The sequence below is a fragment of the Lycorma delicatula genome, chromosome 1, assembly GCF_047948215.1.
Source record: "Lycorma delicatula isolate Av1 chromosome 1, ASM4794821v1, whole genome shotgun sequence".
In the NCBI taxonomy this organism is placed as follows: Eukaryota; Metazoa; Arthropoda; class Insecta; order Hemiptera; family Fulgoridae; genus Lycorma; species Lycorma delicatula.
In genome coordinates, this window is record NC_134455.1 from 148,064,475 (window position 1) to 148,087,281 (window position 22,807).

The window sequence follows — 22,807 nt, forward strand, 5'->3', positions numbered from 1 at the left end:
ACCTTACTTTTTTCACATTAAAGTGCTTTCAGGCATAAGCCCATCTTCAGTAATGATTTTTTTTTTAATTTTACTTTTTAACATTTATACATTAGATAACATGATACATTAAAATTTTCAAATTTGTTCAGTCCATAAAAATTTTTTTTTAAATTTTAAATGTTTTAATTTTAAAATTTTCTTTGACATACTATATATATATATATATGTTAATACAGTACTGTACTGATTATCTAATTTATTTAAAATTCCTTATCAATTTATTTCCAACTTAAATAATATTTATAAGAATGTTTCTATCAAATTCTGTCTGCAGATTCATTACTACTTTAATTCTGTATTTTGTGGAGTGGCTGAATAAATTTTATATTATATGATTAGCTATATATATATATATATATTATTTAACTTTATCTTCCTTCAGTTCTTATCTCTAAACAAACTTCTATAATCAAATTAGCAAACTAGATGGCATTATTGTGTAATCTGTCAATTCTCACTCTGAGCTCTGCCTTAAATATTTCTTTTCTCTTTGCTGACCTGTTTATTTACTACTTTTTTGACAATCTAATTTTTAATATTATCATGTAACATAAAATTTAATTAAAATTAATTTGTGATGGAAGAGGGTGGATACAAGGAGTATTCTCAGTAATAATCCTTGCTTAAGCTCACACATCACAATATCTAATTTATACAATATCTGTCAATTAAACTTAATCTCTGACATTTTGAATGTTTTGTAATCCTTGATTTGATATTTTGTTTCGTCACACAATTCATAGTTCTGTTAAATTAAAACATAACCTCAATTTTTTCTAGAATATCTACTAACTTAATGTTGTGGTTCTGCCATATCAGAACCTTTTTTTTTTTAAAGAAACAACCTGTTTCAGAAATTGCTAGCATGATACAGGCAGTATTCAGTGCTCTAGGTTCAGTTCTTTGGCCTTGGATATATGCGATTGCAAGAGCAGCGGGCTACTATTATATCTAATCTTACAGAGTACTGTAACTAGTAATCTGGCAAAGGAAAAGAAAAACTATAGATACAGTGTAAACATTACTCTTTTACGGTAGTTATTTAATTATCAACCACATCTGGTTGTTCATAAATTTGACTGGTATATCTTGCTATCTCAAGTTAAACAGTATAACAAACAAAAACTGAACTTTTAAATTAATCATCAAGCACAAAAATAACACAGAAATGTCATAGAATTTGCTTAACTACTCTAATTATATTTAATGTCCTTGACCAAAATCTGATCAGTCTAACTTACTAATTTTCATGAATCAGTTAAATGTATTATCATGCAATAGTATTAACAATTAAAAATAAATAAAGATTATCACTTCAAGTTAAGTTCATATGTGTATTTAAATTACATAGATCTGTTTAATTAGCTTTAGGAATTTGAGTTTATAAAAATTAAAAATACTTAATCATAGTACTGATAAGTATTTATACATGAAAATACAAATTTTTGAAGCCATTCCTTGAAAAATTGCTGGTTTTAGTTAGCATCACATGGTCCTGGATGAACAGTTATTTCACTTTGGGGTCACGCTGCATGAATGTGACATACAGGGGCTGTCAGAAAGTTCTTGGAAAGATATTTTGGAAATTTTTATTTTTATTTGTCAAAGTAGTCACTTAGTGGATTCATTTAGATCAATGTTTTTTCAACTTTTTAATACCCTCAATGTAATGCAATTTGCCCTACTGCAAAATAAGTGATTGTCTCAGTTTTGACCTCATAATTTTTAGTTATCTTCGTTCATTGAGCCATTTCTTCAGATTTGAGAAGAGGAAGTAATTGCTGGGAGCCAAAACAATGAATATGGTGCTTATTGAAGCATATCCAAGTGTAGGTAGGTCATTTTGCAGCAACAGTAACCTGAGATGTGCATGCAGATGCATTATTGTGGGGAAAGAGCACAATCTTTTTTGGTCAGATGTATATATTTAGCCTGAGTAGCACCCTTCAGTTGCGCTGTAGTAGTGATGTGTAATAGTTCATACTAATGATCTTGGCCTTTTCAAAGTAGTCTATGAGCACCACACCACAAGATTCCCAAAAAATAGTAACCATGACTTTTCCTATAGATGGTGTTTTTGCTTTTTTTGGTGGCACATGTTTACCTGCACCAAAGAATCCAAGTTTCATCTGTTAAAAATGCCAAAGAAACTTATTGGAATCGCGTTTTAAATCTAACCTTGGGCACAGTACACTTTGCACAGTGCCTATTTTTGTATAGTGAGAAGACATTTGATATTAGCTTGCAATTGTAGATAACCAGCCTATGACTTTTATGCTTGTGATATTTTATTATATACACATTAGTTTATTCTCTAAAATAATATTCTTCGTTCAGCTGTAGACTTTTTTCCACCTCATTGTTTTAATATATTCCATCTGTAATTAAACTACTGTTTGGTTCTTCATATGAATATTTTCAAGAATTATTTTCTAGTTACAAATCTCCATTTGATACTGGTAGATTTCTTTTTTGCGAGAAGAATGTTTTTGGGGCAAGTTTGGTTTTAATTTATTTTTCACATTATCCATCTTTAATACATAATGCGACAAACAGCAAGATTTTAATTAGCAAATTAGTTATGCTTTAGAAGTATCTCTACTGATGAAATAATTGCTACTGTCTCTGAATTAATAAGACTGCTTGTAATTTCTTGTGGAAATTTACTGGTTAAAAGCTGTGATATACTATTGTAAACTATTCGCACAGGAAAACAATTTTTCACATTTCCTTATGAAGTGTGCTCCTTTATAAGATTTATGTTTAAAATAATTTTTGAAACTACATATATATTTATTAAAAAAAAAATTGTGTGTAAATTATGACAAGGAACTTCTTTTATTTTAGTATGTTATAAATTGGTAAGTAACGTGTTATTTTTTTATTGGTTTTTGTTATTTTCTACTCATTCAATTATTGTTTCTAGTTGATTTGGTAACACTTTGATTTATTACTGTGTGTTTGTTTTTGAAAATAGTTGTTTTTGTGGATTTCTTTTTATTTATTTACTTGATATTATTTTTCCGTGCTTCAATTTTTTTTTTTATGGTGAGTTCTGTTGTTTATATATATTTATTTATTTATTTACTTTACATATTAAGTGCTAATCTCTCTGATTTATTTATTATTCTCAAATAATTTTGTGTTAAAGCATTACTCTGGAAAGTAACGATGAGAATGAATAAGAATTAAATATTGATAGTTGTCATCTCAATTTAATTTTTTCAGTCTGGCCAAGGCATGATTGCATCTGCCATCTTTTGTTTTGATAAGTTTTTGTTTTTAAAAAATTTTTTTTTTATTGATGTGGTTTATATTTAAATGCAAATTTTTTCTGAAGGTCATAACAGTTTTTTTGTTAACATTTTTTTTAATTTAGCAATGTTAAGTTTGTTTATTTATTACTTGGATAAAGAATTTTTCTGTATGCAAAGTTTGTTGGTTGGTATATGTACATATTTCTTGTATTAACACTTTTTTGTATAAAAAAAATCATATTTTTAATAAATTGTCTGTAGTTTTAAGGAATAGATTTTTCCTAACATAATTTATAAAAAACAAAACAAACAAAACAAAAAGATGAAAATTATAATTATCTTTATTTAAATTTCTGTATCCAAAAAATTGAAAGATATATGGTGCATTTGTAAAGTATGTGACTTATATAAGTTAAATATAATAATCTTCACATTTTATAAACCCTTAATCCAGACAAATTTTATAAACATTATAACACTAGTGTTACTTTGAGCCCTACTGTTATGGAAATTACTATACCATATTTTACATATAGTAGTCTTAGTTTGGTACAGGTTTATTATGTATGTTACTGATATGTTTTAAATTGACACTTGCCTATATTTTTGTTTTTATAATATGTTTCTTTTTGATTTCCATTGTTAAGGTTGTTGATTACTTCTATCCCACATCTTTTAGACAATTTAGTATTTTTGATCTGTTTGTCCGATTACTGTTAAAAAATGTGAAATATACTTACAATTCCAGGACTTAGATTAATTCTTACAGTTAACATTTTTAACATAGCTTTCTTCACTTACTTATTTTTTTATCAGTAATTAGTTCTTGAATATCACAAACAATTGAGTTTTGAAACAGCATTTCTTATGCAGACTTTTGTATGAAATTTGTGATTTTTAGAATATTCAAAATGAATATTTTGCAATCATAAGGTTATTGTAGGTGTTGCAAATTAATTTTTTGCTGAAAGTGATGAGTTAATTCTAAATTAAGTGAATAGTTTTTTCTTTCTCCAATTTAAAGTGTGGTATCTATGAAAAGAAAATGTTTTTGGCATTACTATATTACTTGCATGATTTTTAGTTCTTCAAAATTCTGAGATTCTGTTTTAATCCATAAGAATTTTTTCAGAAAAAAATCATTAATTTTGTTTAAGGCTGAAAGAATGGTCTCCAAGAAATCTGAATAGCATCAGTAGCTGGTCAGCTGCAAACAGTTTACTTTGCTTGAAGTGTTATGTTCTTTTTTGGTTGATGTTAAATTGTTAAGCCCACTTTCTGAGTGTTCAGTATGTCAAACAGTGTTTTTTTGTGTTACAGAACAATGATTACATGCAATCAGTTGCTCGTTGTTTGCAAATGATGTTGCGTATTGATGACTACCGTTGTGCATTCATTGCTGTTGATGGAATTTCAACATTGCTTAGTGTTTTATCTGGTAGAGTTAATTTCCAAGTGCAGTATCAGTTAATATTCTGTATATGGGTGCTTACATTTAATCCTAGGCTAGCTGAACGTATGAACAAGCAAGTATCTTAAATAACTCAGTTTTAATTTATTTATAATCAGTATATTTAAGTAAATTGTTAACAGATTTAATTAAAAATGATAATTCTCTAGTGTGCAGAATTCATTTGCTCATTTTATGCTCTAAAATCAGCAAATTGAACCATATATGGCTAACAGTTATGTTATATATAACTGTTAGCTTTACTGAATCTACATTCTTAATTATAGTGATGACAAGATTTTGGTGCTTAATAAGTGCAGAACTTTATAAATTAAATACAAGGATGGTCCAGAAAGTAACTTACATTTGTGCCTAGCGTGGAGATGGGTGGGTATAGAGCTCCTATCTTGGCGTCAAAATGTTTCTACACTCAGTTCGCATCAAGCTGTCGTAGTGTGTAAACTGTGATTTTTCTACTTTATTCATTGTGAATTGTTGAAATGTACGCTTCAATAGAAAATCCCACAAGTTGTGATGTGTGTTCAGTGATTAGGTTTTTACTGGCAATAAACCTCAAACCAATTGAAATTTGTCTGCAGGTTTGTGAGGTGTACAGAGATGGAATAATGAGTGAAGCTGGAGTGAGGCAGTGGTGCATTCAGTTTAAAAGTGGCTGCACCAGTGTTCATGACGTGGACTGCAGTGGTTGGCCTAGCCTTGTGACTGATGAACTGATGATGAAAATCAACAATAAAATTTGTGAAAATTGCTGTACCAGAACTTGCTTCATTTCCCCCAAATTTGATGAAGTTTACTGCATAAAATTGTATTGGGGAAGCTTGGTTATCACATGTTTTGTGCAAGATGGGTGCTAAAAATCTAAGGCAGCAGATTTCCTACAGAGAAGGAATTGAAAAGCTTATCCATTGTTATAAGTGCCTCAATTTAAATGGTGACTGTAGAAAAATAGTTTAAGATTGTCCCCTTCAATTGTATATAATAAAATTTCTTTTTTTTATTTGGTTGGTTTTTTATTTCAAAATTTAAGTTACTTTCTGGACAGCCCTCTTATTATGATTTGTTCAGAGCATGTATGGGGATTCCACCTGATGGCACATGTACTTCATCACACTTCCACGCTGGTATTGCTAATTGCTATATTTAAGCAATTCGTAAAATGAGGTATCTTGTTATTTGTGTGTAGTGCACTGGATTTTTTGTGATTGTTTTACTGTTGAAAAATAAATTTATTATATAACATTTAATTTAAAAAAAATTTTTCAGGTTTAGTGTGATTCCAATTTTAGCTGATATATTAAGTGACTCTGTGAAAGAAAAAGTAACACGTATTATTCTTGCTGTATTCAGGGTAAGAAAATTGCTTTTTTTCTTCATAAAAATATTATGTAGTAAACTTTTAAAAAATTTTTACAGCTCCAATTTGTTTACTTGAGGAAAAAATTTGTCTTTGGCAGACTGCTGTTATTGGCTGTGCATCTTGTATTGCTCTCTTTTTGTCATCAACTTAAATGATGCCTGTCTATGTGTTTGAATATACATTCATTGATAACACTAAGTCGTCTTTGATCTTGAAGTCCTGTCTGTTTGTCAGTCTTTTTTGGTCCATGTTTTAGCAAACTCTTTTTATTCATATTAGCAGTTTGTGTATGTGCATGTGGGCATATTATATTTTTTATAACAGGTGTACCAACATTCACCTACATTTCAGAATGAATATTGTTTGTTCAGTTATTGAAAATATTTATTTACAATAATAATAACAACTTAGGTAAAAATGTCTGCCAGTTACTATTACTCACAAAAACATTATTCTTGAAATTAATTTTACTTAGATGATGTTAATTAAGATTCATCATACATCTTGTTCTTAATTGACTGTATTTTTCACATTCTTCCACTTAATTGATAATGTTTTTCGTACTCTTGTATTCAGTTGTCTATGTTTACCATTACTTGCAACACTACCTGTATGGCATTAATTTTCTCCACAGTTCTCTGCTTGAATGTGTTTAGATCTGTTGTTGGTTATGTCTGAATTGCAGTTTTAGAAATTCTCACAGAAAAAATCATGAATCTATAGATCAGGTAACTAGCTGGCCAAGGAATGGCTCCAAACTAAGAAAGAAACCAATCTGAAACATTCTTAAAGTGTCCATTGACTATTGAGTGGTTTACAGTGTGCCTCCATCTTGTTAAAATTAAATTCTTACAATGTCAATGGCCAGGTTACATAGTGCTGGGAACACTAATTAGCAACTTTTCATATCACCTTGATGTAAACAGAAACAAAAGGCCATTTTTATCCACCAAAAAGTAAGGACCAGTGATTCAGGATCTGTTCTTTCATCTCTCTTCTTTCTCCAAGATGAGAAAGAGATGTATACTTAGGTTTTCATAATTATTATTGATTCAAGCCCAGTCTACCATTCTACAACTCTATATGACGGTCAGTGGAGTGACTAATATACAAGTTATTGAGAGATTAAATTAAATTTAAAGAAAGAACTATATTGTTCATAATGATGAACAGTGTGTTTGTTAATCACCTTCAGATTAACAAATTAAATTTAAAGAAAGAACTATAATGTTCATAATGATGAGTAGTGTGTTTGTTAATTACCTTCAGAAGCAGGTAGAGGGAGCAGTGTTACAGACCTGGTGGTAGAAGTAACTTCCAATATACTTAAATTTATCCACTTATGTTTAAATATTGTCCTGATTAAGTCGCTTTTCCTAATAGCATGCGTATGGTGATTCCATCCAAGTAGAGCAATAAAACATACTGCCGATAACAGTATCCAAAAGATCATATATTTTATTCTTAACTCTGCTACAATCCAATTTACTCTGGCGATGATGATGGTGAGCATGGATGCAACCCATGTGTATAAATATAACTTCACTGATCGATTTTATGATTTGGTTTGTAACACAGTTTATTTATTAGTGGTTTAAACATCTTGTATAGGTTTCTTTAGTAATGCAAGCAGGGTTTCTTGTTTGAAAATTATGAGATTGGAACTGATTCAACTAAAGGAATGAATACAAACACTTTAAACCATTTAGAAATCATGTTTCTGACCAAAACTTAGAATCAGTGATATTTTTATACACAAAAATACTACTGGAGGACCTAAGTAACCAGTTAATTAGAAGACACTGATTCATTTTTAAAGAACTTTAAGGAAATTCATGGAATTGTTTGGGATTTTCATTTGGTCTTCTTAATAACTTTTTCATTAATCTTAGTTAAATATCTCTAAGTGTTAGGCTATATTAAGGATTTTGTAAGGTGTTTTAAGATATTCCTTTTTTGCCTAAGCGCTATATTATACTTTTAAGTGTTATAAACAGATTTATTAAGAAAACATTACAATCTGCAAGAAAAAAATATTTTATATAATGTATTTTTTTCTTAGAGAAAAGTTTATAAAACTCTTTTTTAAAAAAATATTTGTGCAGTAATAAAGACTCATTTGTTTTTTTAATTTAATATACACATTTTGAAGAGCTTTTTCTAAGAAAAATGATTTACTTAAATAAGTTAACATATTTTATATAGAAATAATGTAGTGTTTAGTTTTGTTTTTTTTTACAAAAAAGGACTAATATACGTAATGTTAAAATATAATACACAGTATAGAGTGCATGTAGCAACAAAGTTATTAGGTAATAACATTAGCTATAGCAAAAGAGGCTAACAAGATTTCATCACTGAATAAATATCCTTGGAGACAAAAACATTTTTGTTTCTAAAAATTGTATTCCAACAATAACATTTGCTGAAAGTAAATTAATTGCTTAACATATTAATTTTTTGTAAATTAAAAGTTACTTATAAAAACATTGTTACATAATGAGTATTTTTACATGTTAATAGAGTTAGTTAAAAATTTGTGATGGTGTTCTGTAGTTTGATTTTCCAATCCTACCTTGTGAGTTGCTCCTATTATCTGTCAAAAGATCAACTTGTAACAGTTTCAGGGTTAACAAAGCCATTTTATTGAAAGCATTATTCATCAAAAATAAATTGATGATCTTTATTTTCATCTAGAATGACAAAAATTTTCTGTCAAAAACAAATTTTTGCAGATTTGAGATTTTGACTCTTGTATAACTTAAAATTTATGTAATTGAATATTTAAATTTTGGTGAAATTCTGTTGTACTCTAGTTAAAATGTTTAGTGCTGCTGTTAAATGGTGTTAGCCATTTATTGTAGGATTTTGCCAAGTTAAAATAATTGTATTGCACCTCAAATACAATTTAAGAGTGGATTTTGTTCCCTGGGAGTAGCTTGTATTTGGACAGCAGTTTCATTAACTAACATAATTTTTTTTAAATGTGGTAACTGCAAAAACACAGTGTACGCCAGTCCAGTGTTATATGGTGGTGATTATTTGTGTGATGTTGACTAAAACGCACAAACTATATAAATACCTTGTAATATGCATTCCTATTTTTTTTTATGAACAGATTGTGGAAAAGATTATATTTACCACTCCCTCTATGAATCATGAGACCTTGCCGTTGGTGAGGGGCTTGAGTGCTCAGTGATACAGAGTGCTCAGTGATACAGAGTAGCTGGACTGAAGGTGCAACCATATCGAAGAGGTATCTGTTGACAGCCAGACTAAGGAGTGATTCCTGGAACAGGGCAGCAGCTCTTTCAATAGTTGTTAAGGGCGTAAGTCAGGATGACTTACGCCATATCAACATCACTCAGTCCTCTGAGTACTACACAGCTGAAAGCAATGGAAAACTACAACTGCTTTTTTTCCAAGAAAATGTAGCTCTCTGCATTTTCATATAGTAATGATGGAAGCCCCTTCCTTGGTAAAATATTCTGGAGGTAAACTAGTCCCCCGTTCGGATTTCCGGGTGGGGACTACTAAGGAAGGGGTCATCAGAAAATTAAAAAATAACATTCTACGAGTTGGGGCATGGAATGTTAGAAGTTTAAAAAGGTTGGTAGGTTAGAAAATTTAAAGAGGGAAATGGATAGGATAAATGTAGATGTAGTACGAATTAGTGAGGTTGGGTGGGAAGAGGAAAATGGCTTTTGGTCAGGTGATTTTAGAATAATTAACTCAGCATTAAATAATGGGCAGGCAGGAGTAGGTTTCATAATGAACAAGAAGATAGGGAAGAGAGTGCCTACAAGCGCCCATGATTATGATGATGATGAGGTAGAGTGTGTATACAAAGAAATTGATGAAGCAATTAAACACATAAAGGAGATGAAAATTTAATAATAGTTGGAGATTGGAATGCAAGCATTGGAAAAGGCAAGGAAGGAAATATAGTGGGTGAATATGGGCTGGGCAAAAGGAATGAAAGAGGGGACAGACTTATAGAGTTTTGCACAAAGTGTAATTTAGTAATTACCAACACCCAGTTTAAAAATCATAATAGAAGAATATACACTTGGACTAAGCCAGGCGATACTGCAAGGTTACAGATAGATTATATCATGGTTAAGCAAAGATTTAGAAATCAACTCGTTGACTGCAAAACTTACCCTGGAGCAGACATTGATAGCGACTATAATTTGGTGATAATGAAATGTAAATTGGGATTTAAAAACCTGAAGAAAAGGTGTCAGATGAATCGGTGGAATTTAGAGAAGCTTGAGGAAGAGGAGGTAAAGAAGATTTTTGAGGAGGACATCGCAAGAGGTCTGAGTAAAAAAGATAAGGTAGAAAATGTAGAAGAAGAATGGGAGAATGTTAAAAAGGAAATTCTTAAATCACCAGAAGCAAACTTAGGCAGAACAAAGAGACTGGTAGAAAACCTTGGGTTTCAGACAATATATTGCAGCTGATGGATGAACGTAGAAAATATAAGAATGCTAGTGATTAAGAAAGTAAAAGGAACTATCGATAATTATGAAATACTATAAACAGAAAGTACAAACTAGCGAAAGAAGAGTGGATTAAAGAAAAATGTTCAGAAGTGGTAAGAGAAATGAACATTGCTAAAATAAAGTTAAGGAAAGTTAAGGAAAATTCTGGGGTACATAAATTAAAATCCAATAATGTTTTAAACAAAGATGGTACACCGACTTATAATATGAAAGGAAGTCGATTAGTGGAATATATTGAAGAATTATATATGGAGGAAATGAATTAGAAAATGGTGTTATAGAGGAAGAAGAAGAAGAAGAAGTTGAAGAGGATGAAATGGGAGAAACAATACTGAGATCTGAATTAGAGAGCATTAAAAGATTTGTGAAGACATTAAAAGCAGGAGTGATATAAAATGCCGAATAGCACAGGCGAAATGAGCCTTCAGTCAAAAATATAATTTGTTTACATCAAAAATTAATTTAAATGTCAGGAAAAGATTTTTGAAAGTATATGTTTGGATTGTCGCTTTATATGGAAGTGAAACTTGGACGATTGGAGTATCTGAGAAGAAAAGATTAGAAAATTTTGAAATGTGGTACTATAGGAGAATGTTAAAAATCAGATTGGTGGATAAAGTGACAAATGAAGAGGTGTTGCAGCAAATAGATGAAGAAAGAAGCATTTGGAAAAATATAGCTAAAAGAAGAGACAGACTTATAGGCCACATATTAAGGCATCCTGGAATAGTCGCTTTAATATTGGAGGGACAGGTAGAAGGGAAAAATTGTTTAGGCAGGCAATGTTTGGAATAAGTAAAAGAAATTGTTAGGGATGTAGAATGTAGGAGGTATACCGGAATGAAACGACTAGCACTAGATAGGGAATCTTGGAGAGTTGCATCAAACAAAGTCAAATGACTGAAGACAAAAAAAAATATATATTTCCCAAATGATCTCCCTGCAATGCTATGCTATGACGTACAGGAGAACATAATATTGTACAACAGTATTAAGATTAGAGATTGCAAGATCTGGCAGTTAAAAAATAATGTACCATAGAGAATTTACTAACTTGTGAAAGTACCACAACAGTAAGCCAAGATATTAACACTATTATGTAGCAAGATTTTTGATAAAAGTTTCAATTGGTATGAGTTTTTTAATCACTGCATCTTATTGGTATAATAATTATGTGATAAGTAGTCAGTCATTGGTAACCTTTTATTTAGATAATAAAGTTTTCAGTGTACTGATAAGTTTATTAAATGTGAATAATGGTATAGTTAATAACAATAATAAGCAGTGATGGTAAATAATAATAAACAGTATTCTTCATTTAAACAAAAGTTTCAACATCATGATTTTATTTCAATAATTGTTTATCATAGATCATTCTTTGTATTTAAAAGTAAATCTCATTGAAATCGATGTTTACTAACAATTCTACACCTCTTTCAGTCACTGTTTAATTTTAAACAGTTTATGGTAAATAATAAATCTACCATTTCTTTTCCTGCTCATAAATATAAACCTTCATGTTGTTCATTTTGGCTGACAGATTGTCAGCCATTTTTAAAATTATTTCAATATATGCATAAATTATTGAAACATAAACCAGATTTACTCTCTTAAAATTAAATTCAATAATTAAGAGCTTTTAGTTTTTTTTTCAATTGTAGTCAAACAAATTTTTCCAGCATAAACTCCAGTAATAACTTTCAAGTATTTACATTAATTTCTGTCCAGTGTATATACTGTATTTATAAAACCATTTATTTCAAATGTAGTTTTTGGAAAAGTAGAACATATTTCAAAACATATGTATAAAATCACTTGTTTTATTTTTGACATTAAACACAAACATTCATCTCTTTTTTTGAAGGCTACTTTAAATTTTATTTGGAATATGCCATCTATTAACTCCAGAATCTATCCACAATTTTTTTTAATCATTTTATGTTATTCCCCATTTTTACAGTGAGATGTTTTACAAATTACATAAAATTTAGATCTGCTGCTTTTCCATGTCTATACATTATATGAATAGTGAAATTAATTACAGAAAAAAGTATATTATTTTTAATTCATGTTAGAAATGCTTTAATCAATAAATAAGGTACATCAGTTGTTTATGTTATAATTAAATTATTAGCAGTTCAAAACCTATTTTTTTAATTGTTTTAAATATTCTAATGTTTTCTAAATGCGATGTTTACATCTTACATCACATTGAGAAAAAAAGGCCAAATTTTATTTTAAGCAGCTCTGTAAGTTGTAATTATATATTTGACAAATGCACATAATGGATGGGCAAATTTGATGGATTCTATCTTGTTTGAAAAGTATGAAATAGTAACTTATAAAATTAAAAAATAAGTTTATTATAAAATAATAATTATTTTTTAACATTTATTGTACCATCCTATTACTTTCATTGAATACAACATACAGAGTCAAACAAAGTTATCAATTGCTTAAATAAAATAATTACATTAAAATGATAATGTGATAACTGTATCATTAAATACTAAATGACTGTTAACTTGATAGTAGCATCTTTTGCAGTATGTGCTTGATGCATTTACATTTTGGCCATTTGATGTGAATTAATTGTAGTTATTACCTTTTATAAACATTTTGACATAATTATTCATGTATTTTAAAAGTAAACTTATTCATTGGAAGAATTGTAGCACTACTGGTAGCAAATTATAGCTTGTTAAATTCTATCTGTTCGTAGGAATTCACTTATTATAAATAAACTATTTTTCGATGCCTGTCATCTCAAAAAAAAAGAAAAAAGTAATGTGATTGTAGATTATTTAAATAAACATATTTAACTTAAATTTTGTTATTGAATGACATTGTGTTAACTTCATGTATGTTAACTTTCTCTGCAGAATTTAATTGAAAAACCTGAAGAAAGTGCTATAGCTAAGGAACATTGCATAGCTATGGTGCAGAGTAAAGTTTTGAAACAGTTAAGTATTTTGGAACAGCGCAAATTTGATGATGAAGATATAGTTGAAGATGTGCAATTTTTAAATGAAAAACTTCAGGCTTCAGTCCAGGACCTAAGGTGATTTTGTAATTCTATTTTCTTAGTTTTTTAAGAGTCTAATGTAAAAGATAATTTAAAAAAAAAATATTTTACAACTTTTCAAAATTTTTGTCATTTTGTACCGTTTGTTATTTTCATGCGGTATAAAGTTTTGCGCTATAAATTATAGTTTGTACTTTCAGAACAAAATTTTATGACCAATATAATAGTAGTAGTAAATATATTTAACGTCAGACATGCTTTTGTGAACTTTTGAAAGCATTTACTACACTTATTAATCCCTTCTTTTCTTTTTAAGTTCATCTTTAAGATTAGGATGAAATGAAAAAAATGTCGTGACTGTTTATTTGAATTTTATTTTAATATATTCAAAAATTAGTGTAAATGCCAGTAAACAAATCTTATTGGGATAAAGCTATTTATGTACAAAGTTAATTGGATTTATTAGAGGTAATAAAATTGTATAACTTAATAACCAATTCTGAATATTTGATTGCTTGCCTTGAAGACTGTAGTGTATTAGAGTATGAAGAGGGAAGGATATTACATGTTTGGGCTATCAGAGCAACTACTAGCCCATTAAGATGTTGAACATTTAAAATCGATGTAGGTGTTATCTTTACTTACCCTTTCAGGAATCAATGAGTCCATATCTCAATTGAGAAGGCAGATAAAAGTTTCTTTCCTATTATTGCGGAGTGTACCAGTGGTGTATGTATCCAGTTCCAAAAATTTCTTGGATAGATGGAATGAATTATAAAAGATTATCCACGTAAAAAGAGTGCCCTGCCTTTTATTTTTCACCCATTAAATGAAGTACAACATTTGCTACATTAACCTTTCCATAACATCTGTACACGTTTAGATTTAAAATTAAACTGTCAGGTTCGGTTAGAAGATACAGTTTTATTCTGTATATTTATGATTTTTATTTTTTGTATGTTGTCTTATTACTAATCGACCTTGTCATAACAACATTGATTTGTCAATGCATAATTCTTTACCAGGATAATACAAAGTGTTCATTTCATTATTAAAAAAATCAAGCAACAGTGTTGTTTTATATAAGCTGTCAGTAGGTCTAGGCCAAGATACTCTGGCTGATTTTGACAAAAGTGGAAGCATCTTAAAATTGTCATAAATCTATTACGTCCCATAAAATCATGGAAACATGGAATTTTATATAAAAGTTGAGTAAGCCAGTAGTCCTTCAATGTATTCAGTTTAATGTTACCCATGTGTAGGACTAGCCCTAAAAATATTTGTAGCTCATCTCTTTTCAGCTGTTTCCATGAAAGCATATGTGACTTGGGACAAACAGTTTTGGCATTTTAAATTTTCGCATACTGATTTGTTTCAAGCACCAGATGATTAAAAAATTTATCATAAGCAAACAAATAAACAAAAAAAAATCAATTGGCTTACCTTCATTAGGAATCCGCACACGTAAAATTGGATTTTTGGTAAATGGGATATTTTTCAAATTTGGCGGTACTGATGCCAACAAAATATTTGAAGATAAATTTGTAGGCGTTATTAGGAACAGGTGTCTGTTATCGTTTTGTTCGTCAGCTAAGTTTTCAAAACCATTGTCGCCGGGATTTTGTTTTGTAGCAAGTGTCATGTTTTCTTCTTCATCTTTACCAGTTTCACACTCGTAGTCACTATCATTCCCCCACCCATAGTTTGAGTCACTGTCACCATCAAAATCTTCATCACTACTATAGTTTTTTAAAGTTTTTTTTAATTCAAACTCTGACATTCCTTTTTTTTACATTTAGTAGTTGCCTCTTCGGTAGTGAAGACCTGTTATTTCATCATCTGCCATAAGTAAACAAAAAAAAAATGGAAACCAAGCACAAATTTACATTGTTTATGCATCAAACGACATGCCACTAAAGTATAAAGAACATGAATGAAGTCACGTCCGACTGCTATAACAACATAGAACGTAATGACTGCAGTTAAAGAACATGTGGTGCATGCGTGCTGGGGAATGAACAATAAGAAGCCACCATTTATGCATCATTGGTGCTGAACTTGTTAAAATTGTTTATTTATACATTTAAATAACTGTTAACAATCATTAAAATTATGCATAAATAGAAAGTAATAGCATCTCCTAAATATATTGAGTGTTTATCTCTTTAATAAACTGAGTAGTCAATGTCAAGCCTGATTACTGCTTCCAATCGTCAAACTAAACTATCTACTTGAATTGTGTTTATTTTATAAGAGCTTTAAATTTTAATTTTCTTTATTAAAAAAAAAGATTTTTTCCTTGGTGAGACAAGAAATGTTGAATTATAGCTGTTAAGACTTCATGAGTGGGGTAAAATGATGTTAAAAGTTAGAGTAAGCAGGAAATCATTAAATTTGGAAATCTTTTAATTCTACAGATGAGTTTATTTGTAATTGAAAAGTAATCAAATCATGTATTCACTTATTGTTATTGTTTAAATAACAACAATATATAATAAATTAAAAGTAATAAAAATAAGCTAAACAATAAAATAATTTCCGTTTTAAGTGAATGAATAACTTAAACTCCGTTTTAAGTCAACAATTTCCTTCTTCTCCTTCTCATTATTATTATTATTATAGTATTTATTTATACAAAGTGTTTATAAAAACCATTTCAAGAATTCAGGGATGGTTTCCCACATCAAAATAAAAAAATTATCAACATTTCTCCAGAAGTACTTAGTTTACTGGCTATCTGCCATTTTGTATTTTTAACATAAAGATTTATGTCCCTGGAATGGTTAATCATATCAAGCTGAAATTTTGTATACTGCTAGGGTATCTAGAGATTTACTTTTATAAAAATAATGAGCCTCTTATCTCAATATATTTCTAAATGGTAGCCGTGTAAACCTTTTAATTGTTAGTATCTTTGGGCTGCTGATTTATTTAAATTATGTTACTATAAAAAATGTTAAGTGTTCTAACACAAATAAAATGACACCTTATTTATTCAAATCAGTTCATAAATAACAAGATTATGGCAAAAATTCTTGAAGCAAGTCATTTCAGATTAAAAAGTTTTCATTTCCTCCTGAATAAAATTAAATAACTCAACTCATTTTCAACTGGAATAATTTTATTAATGTTAACATGTAATAAATTAATAATATTGGAAATATTACATTAAAATAAAATATTACTTAAATAATTTTGCTCAATTCATCTGCTGGTTAAAATTAGAGTGTAGCAGATACAATAAAAATAAATGTATAATTTTATTTTTTATTATTAAATAAAATCTTTGATTTATCTGTTTATAAATAATAATAATAATAATAAATAATATATTTTTTTTTTTTTACTTTTTGCTATGTGGAGTTCAGAACTACTCCTTGGCTACTGTTTGGATATAGATGTCTACTCATTAGTGTCATCATTGTAATTCACTTAACAGTGGATCGTTTTTCTATAATGTATTGTGTTTAATAATTTTCAGTTCATTTGATGAATATGCCACAGAAGTGAAATCAGGTAGATTGGAATGGAGTCCTGTTCACCGTTCAGCTCCATTTTGGAGAGAAAATGCCAGTCGTCTGAATGAAAAAAATTATGAACTTCTAAAAATACTGATCCATCTTCTTGAAACCAGTAGAGATCCACTTGTATTGAGTGTTGCTTCATTTGATATTGGAGAATATGTTCGCCACTATCCAAGAGGAAAACAGTGAGTTAGTGATATGTAACTAGTTTATTGAGCAAAATTTTGCAATGCATTTCCATTTCATTGATATATATCAGAAATAAAACTTATGAATTTGTTTTGAATGCTGGATAAATTTAGTTCATTATTAATATAGAATACATATTTTCTCCATTCATTGCTGATCTTACATCAGTGCACACAGGTTTATGGTATATCATCTTCAGTACATATATGAAATTGTGCATGGTTGATTGTGGCTGTTAATTATAATTTTGGTTGTAAGTAATTATAATTAGATTTCAGGACTACAAAATATTTAAGTTTTGTTTTTGTTTTGTGCAGTCTTGTTACATATTGATAATATATTGTGGAGTGTAATGAACATAGGGCTTTAAATGTAAAACGTATTCTTTGATTTATTTCAGTATACTATTTTATAATTGGTTTTTATGGTTTTATGTACGTTTACTAACTTTACAATTGACTCTTCATTTAATATTGATTAAAATGAAAACGCAAAACACAAAATATTAAAAAAAAAATTGTATATAATCAATTAAAATGTTAGTTTAGATGCAACAGTGAAAATTTTTCCATTGAAAATACGATTTTTCTTTTGAAGAAAATAAATATTATAACATCTGTGACAATTAGTAAAGTAAATAACTCAATTTTTGCAGCCAGCTATTTTTTTTTTTAATATATTTTTTTACTATTTTTATATACATAAAAGCAGTTTGAGCTAGTTCTTTAACTAACATTTTTTTGTCAGCTAAAGTGAAAAAAGTTTTAATTTTTACAGACTTTTTGAAGAAAAATACAGTATTACTTTTGGTCATGTTGTGGGAATGGGGAGGTGAAAATGAATTTTCTTTACCTTTTGAGATAAGGAGTACAAAAATACCATTCACTTAAATTGTAATTTCCTTATATACAGTAAATATTGTTTATAGTGACCTCCAAGGAAACAACGATTTTAGGTCATTGAAACCAATAGTCACAATAACTGATGTTTAGGTAGCTTTAGATGTTTAGCTAGGATGTTTAGGTATGTTTTAGGTACATGGGTATTGTAATACAGTAAAATAATAATCATTAAAAATAATAATTTATTTCTGTAATAAAATAATATAAAAAAACAAAAATATACAATAATAAATACAAATATAGTAGAGTAAAAGAAGATAGAGAAAAACTGTATAAATTACTTTTTCTACAAAAAGTTTGTTATTTTGTTTGTGTTGAACATTTCGTGTTGTTGTAATACAGTTTTTGAATGTTCTTTTCTAAATCAAAACAAACACTCTTTGTTTCTTCATTAGCAATTTCTGTAAAATTTAGAAACTGGTAAACAATTTTCATTGCCACTAAAACTTCTGGAAAATTTGGCATGTTAATGTCTTCGTCGTAACTGGTATCATTACCTTCGTTGTCATTACCTACATTCCCATCTATTTCTACTAGTACTAAATCCACTACATCATCATCTGCTACAGTTTCATCCATTTCTAAATCGTTATCAACCCCTTGATAATCTTCAAACAATGCATTTGACAATGATTGGTTTTGCAGACTATTGCCCCTTTCCACTAAAGATTCTTTTTTGCATGGGACATCAGTAGTGTCGCCAGCCTATGTAAAAATCCTGCATGTCGAAAGCAGTTTTTTACAGTCAGCAGAGAAACCTCATTCCATGATCTTTCTAACATTATTATAGCATCAGAATAGTTATTTGTTTCCATTTTTTGATCTAAATCCTGTATCATTTGTAAAATTAGGTGTTTTTTATAGTGGACTTTTACCGACTTGATCACATCTAAGGGCTGTAAGACTTGCTGTTGTTTTTGGTAGTAAGAACAAAACTCTACATGAAAGATTTTCAATGTGTGGATGAGCCGGACAGTTGAGCAGCAGTATCTTGTAATCTTTAATTCATGGTCCCATTTTCATAACTAAGATGTAAAGATAGCACTTGTCATCCAGTTTTTCTTGTTACTTTCATACATAACAGGAAGTGATTTCAAATTTTTAAAACATCAGGGTTTAGCACTTTTCCCTATAACCAGAAGTGTTTATTTGTCAGTTGCAGTTATATTTGTAGCAATTAGTACTGTTAATCTTTCTTTTGATAATTTTCCCCCGAACATGTTTCGCCTTTTAACCGAATGGTTCTTTCTAGCGTCAGTTTAAAAAAAAAGACAATTCATCAGGAATACAGATTTTTTCATCCTAATAACACTCTTAATTTTGGCCAAATGGTTTCTAGTCATTTTTCTGATACACTGGTTGGAGCTGCTGCGGCCCTTGCAGCTTATTCTCCCCAACACAATATCATGACGCTTATGGAACCATAGTAGCCAAGCTGAAGTTATTTTATGTGGTTTACCAAATTTTTCAGAAAACTGTTTACCTTAGTTTGCAGTATAGGGCCACTGATAGGGATATCACTAGCTCTCTAGTATTTAAACCATTTTAACAGTGCTTGGTCTACATTATTATGTTGATTAGGCAGTAATTATTTTGATTTAATAGAATTTGTTTCAAAATTTTCCTTAATCTTTTTTATGGTGCTTCTATATCATCGATATTGTCGAATGACCTACACCTAATTCTTGGACAGTGTCTTAATTAGTTTCACCATTCTCTAACCGCCAGATAATGTGCATCTTTTCCTCTATCATGAATGTTTTTCGTGAAGTCATAATTAAATCACTGTTAAATGAATTACGTATATGTAAAATAAAATCTGTATCCACACAATATGATATGCTGGTAATGAATCTTGGATATTTGAGTACGACCCAGATACAAAAAGCTAGAGCAAGGAATGGCACACTTCAAACTCACCACATCCCAAAAAAGCAAAAATGAGCAAATCAAAACCATGCTAATTTGTTTCTTCGATAGTAATATATTGTCCATAAGGAGTTTTTGCCTACAGGACAGACTGTAAATCAATATGTTTACCAAGAAATTCTTGAAAGACTGCAGAAAAGAGTTGCCCGAATGACACCAGTTATCAAAGACAACTGGATGCTGCATCGTGACAATGCACCTTGTTACACTGCACTCTCAGTTAGTGAGTTTTTGGCAAAGAAAAACAGTCCTGTAGTTTTTCAACCAACTTATTCACATGACTTGAGTCCCTGCAATTTTTTCCTGATCCCAACTTTAAAAAAACACCCCAAAAGACAACATTTTGGAACAAAAAAAAAACACATAAAAAAATTAACTGACCATCTGAAGGATATTCCGGTTTCTGAGTTTCAACACTGCTGTGAAGATTGGGAAAACCATTTGAAGTGTTGTGTGGCTTCCCAAGGGAACTGTTTCAAAGGTCATAATAGAGTCCATGCATAATTGGATTGTAAGTAAAATGTTTTTCTGAACCAGTCTCATTACTTTATTTTCAGACCTCATATACTCATACAACAAAAACACAATTTTACACAAAGCACATTATATATAAATATATATTTAAATTCTATTAAATAAACCACCTGGTACAGAATATTAAGATAAGGCATATCTTACCTTAATTTTCCATGAAATTACTTTTGTGAGATCCCACATCCTTAGTCATGATTAAAATAATTCTGTTATTGCATAATAAAGATCTGAAAGTACAAATACTAAAATAATGAAAATTGCATATTTTAAACGAATTTTATATATTAATTTAAACAGTTGTCTGTTGCAGTTTTTATAAGACTGTCTCCTTTAACACTGTCTGATGGTTGATCAGATTGAAATTATGTTTATATTTATATATGCAATATTTTTCTAATATATCTAATTTTATATCATCTTCTTTAATTTCTAATATTTCTAAATTTGTGTTAATATCATAAATAGAATGTTTATTGTTTATTAGATGGTCTGCCACATTAGATAAACCTAATTTATTATTTTTGTAATATCTATAATGTTCAAGAAGTCTAGTTTTAAATGATCTATTTGTTTTTCCTATATAAATACCAGAATATGGAATTGTCTGTCTTATTGTGCAGAAATGCAGAAGATTTAAAAAAATTTTTTTTGGTTTGCTGCATTTTTCATTATTTTCTGTTTTAGCCAGTAGCTTAGTCACCACTTACATCTTACAATTATATTTAAAACTAGCCGTGACCCGCGACTTTGTCCGCGTGGGATTTATTCACTCGTTACAAATAGTACTTCATTGTGAAAATTGATTCGCAAAAATTAACGACTATATGATACATAGCTGAAACCCGCGACTTCGTCCGCGTCGGAATCACTTAATTTATTGAATATAGATGCCCGGCCTGGCTTCGCACGGTTGGTGTACCCATTTAAAAAAATAAGATATTTGTTGCAGTCGTTCAGGGTTTTGGGCCACTTGTTCAGCCATTTCTGCGGTAAAATACATCCTTTGGCCGTTTTTTAAATGGACGGCTAACTGCAAGACTGTAGGATGTCGCTCGTGAATAGGAAATTCTAAAATTCGCCAAACAGCTTCGGATGTACTTATGTACCGGCCATTTACATAGTTTTCCACTTCATCGTTTCAGTTTTTGACGCTAAAAGTAGCTTAGTCAGATCCTTTATTGATATATTTACAAATGTATTTGATGGCTTGAACTGAGTGGCAGTACTCTAAATCTGAATGAAATCTTTCCCTTGCCATAACTCACAAACGAAACATTTTAAATACGTTATGTAGGTTTCAGGAGAACTTCAGGATAATTCTTATACATACAGATGTCTAGAAGATTCTGCTAAAATTCATAGGCATATTTTTCTCATTAAAATAATGAAAAAAGTTCATTTCAACATGGGTCCAAAAATTGCTTTGCTAGTGAGTTATGGTTAGTGAAAGTTTTCATCCCAATATCTGCTCCTCCACTGAGATTGAAGCCCTGCTGAAATTCTAGTAAGGTTAGTTAAGGGGTGAATGTATGGTTTCTGATGGCTTTGATCTGAACAATTTTTAAACTGGATCCCAGTACTGTATTACTATTATTTTCTACAAAATATGTAATAAACAAAAAAATTGACTTAAAAACAATTTTTTTAGCTTTGGCATAAAATAACTGTTAGATTGTCGGTAAACAGACAAAACTTATTGCTTATCGAAAATTAAATTCTGTGAAAATTGATGTAAATTATCTTCCAGCAACATCTCACAACAGCAATTTAGTTGTTCTTTCCTGTGAAACAATAACAGTAAAATTACGCTAACGTGTATTTGTCTGTCTGTAGTATTTTGATGTTATTTCTTAATTATTAGTGCGTTAATTTCTCACTTGGGGCCCTGTAATGCTGAAGAATATTAGTAGTCTGTGTTAATCTCCCAGAGAGCAAAGCTCTGCAAACAAAATTTTCAAACATTGTTTTGGTTATGATTGACAGTCATGCTTCAGTTTGCTGTATTTGTTATTGTGAGGTTAATTTTCATATATAATTTTATTTAATTTGTGAAGTGTACATTCCACGCA

General features: G+C 29.6%; 1 protein-coding gene across 2 annotated transcripts in view; it reads left to right on the forward strand.

Moving 5' to 3' along the window:
- VhaSFD (V-type proton ATPase subunit VhaSFD) overlaps positions 1-22,807 on the forward strand; it is a 75,378-nt gene that overhangs the window by 40,008 nt on the left and 12,563 nt on the right. For both annotated transcript variants that reach the window (XM_075364360.1, XM_075364367.1), the window contains exons 5-8: positions 4,620-4,825; positions 6,034-6,118; positions 13,518-13,696; positions 17,142-17,369. In XM_075364360.1, the coding sequence (XP_075220475.1) occupies positions 4,620-4,825; positions 6,034-6,118; positions 13,518-13,696; positions 17,142-17,369 (698 nt within the window). The remainder of the gene's footprint in view (positions 1-4,619; positions 4,826-6,033; positions 6,119-13,517; positions 13,697-17,141; positions 17,370-22,807) is intronic.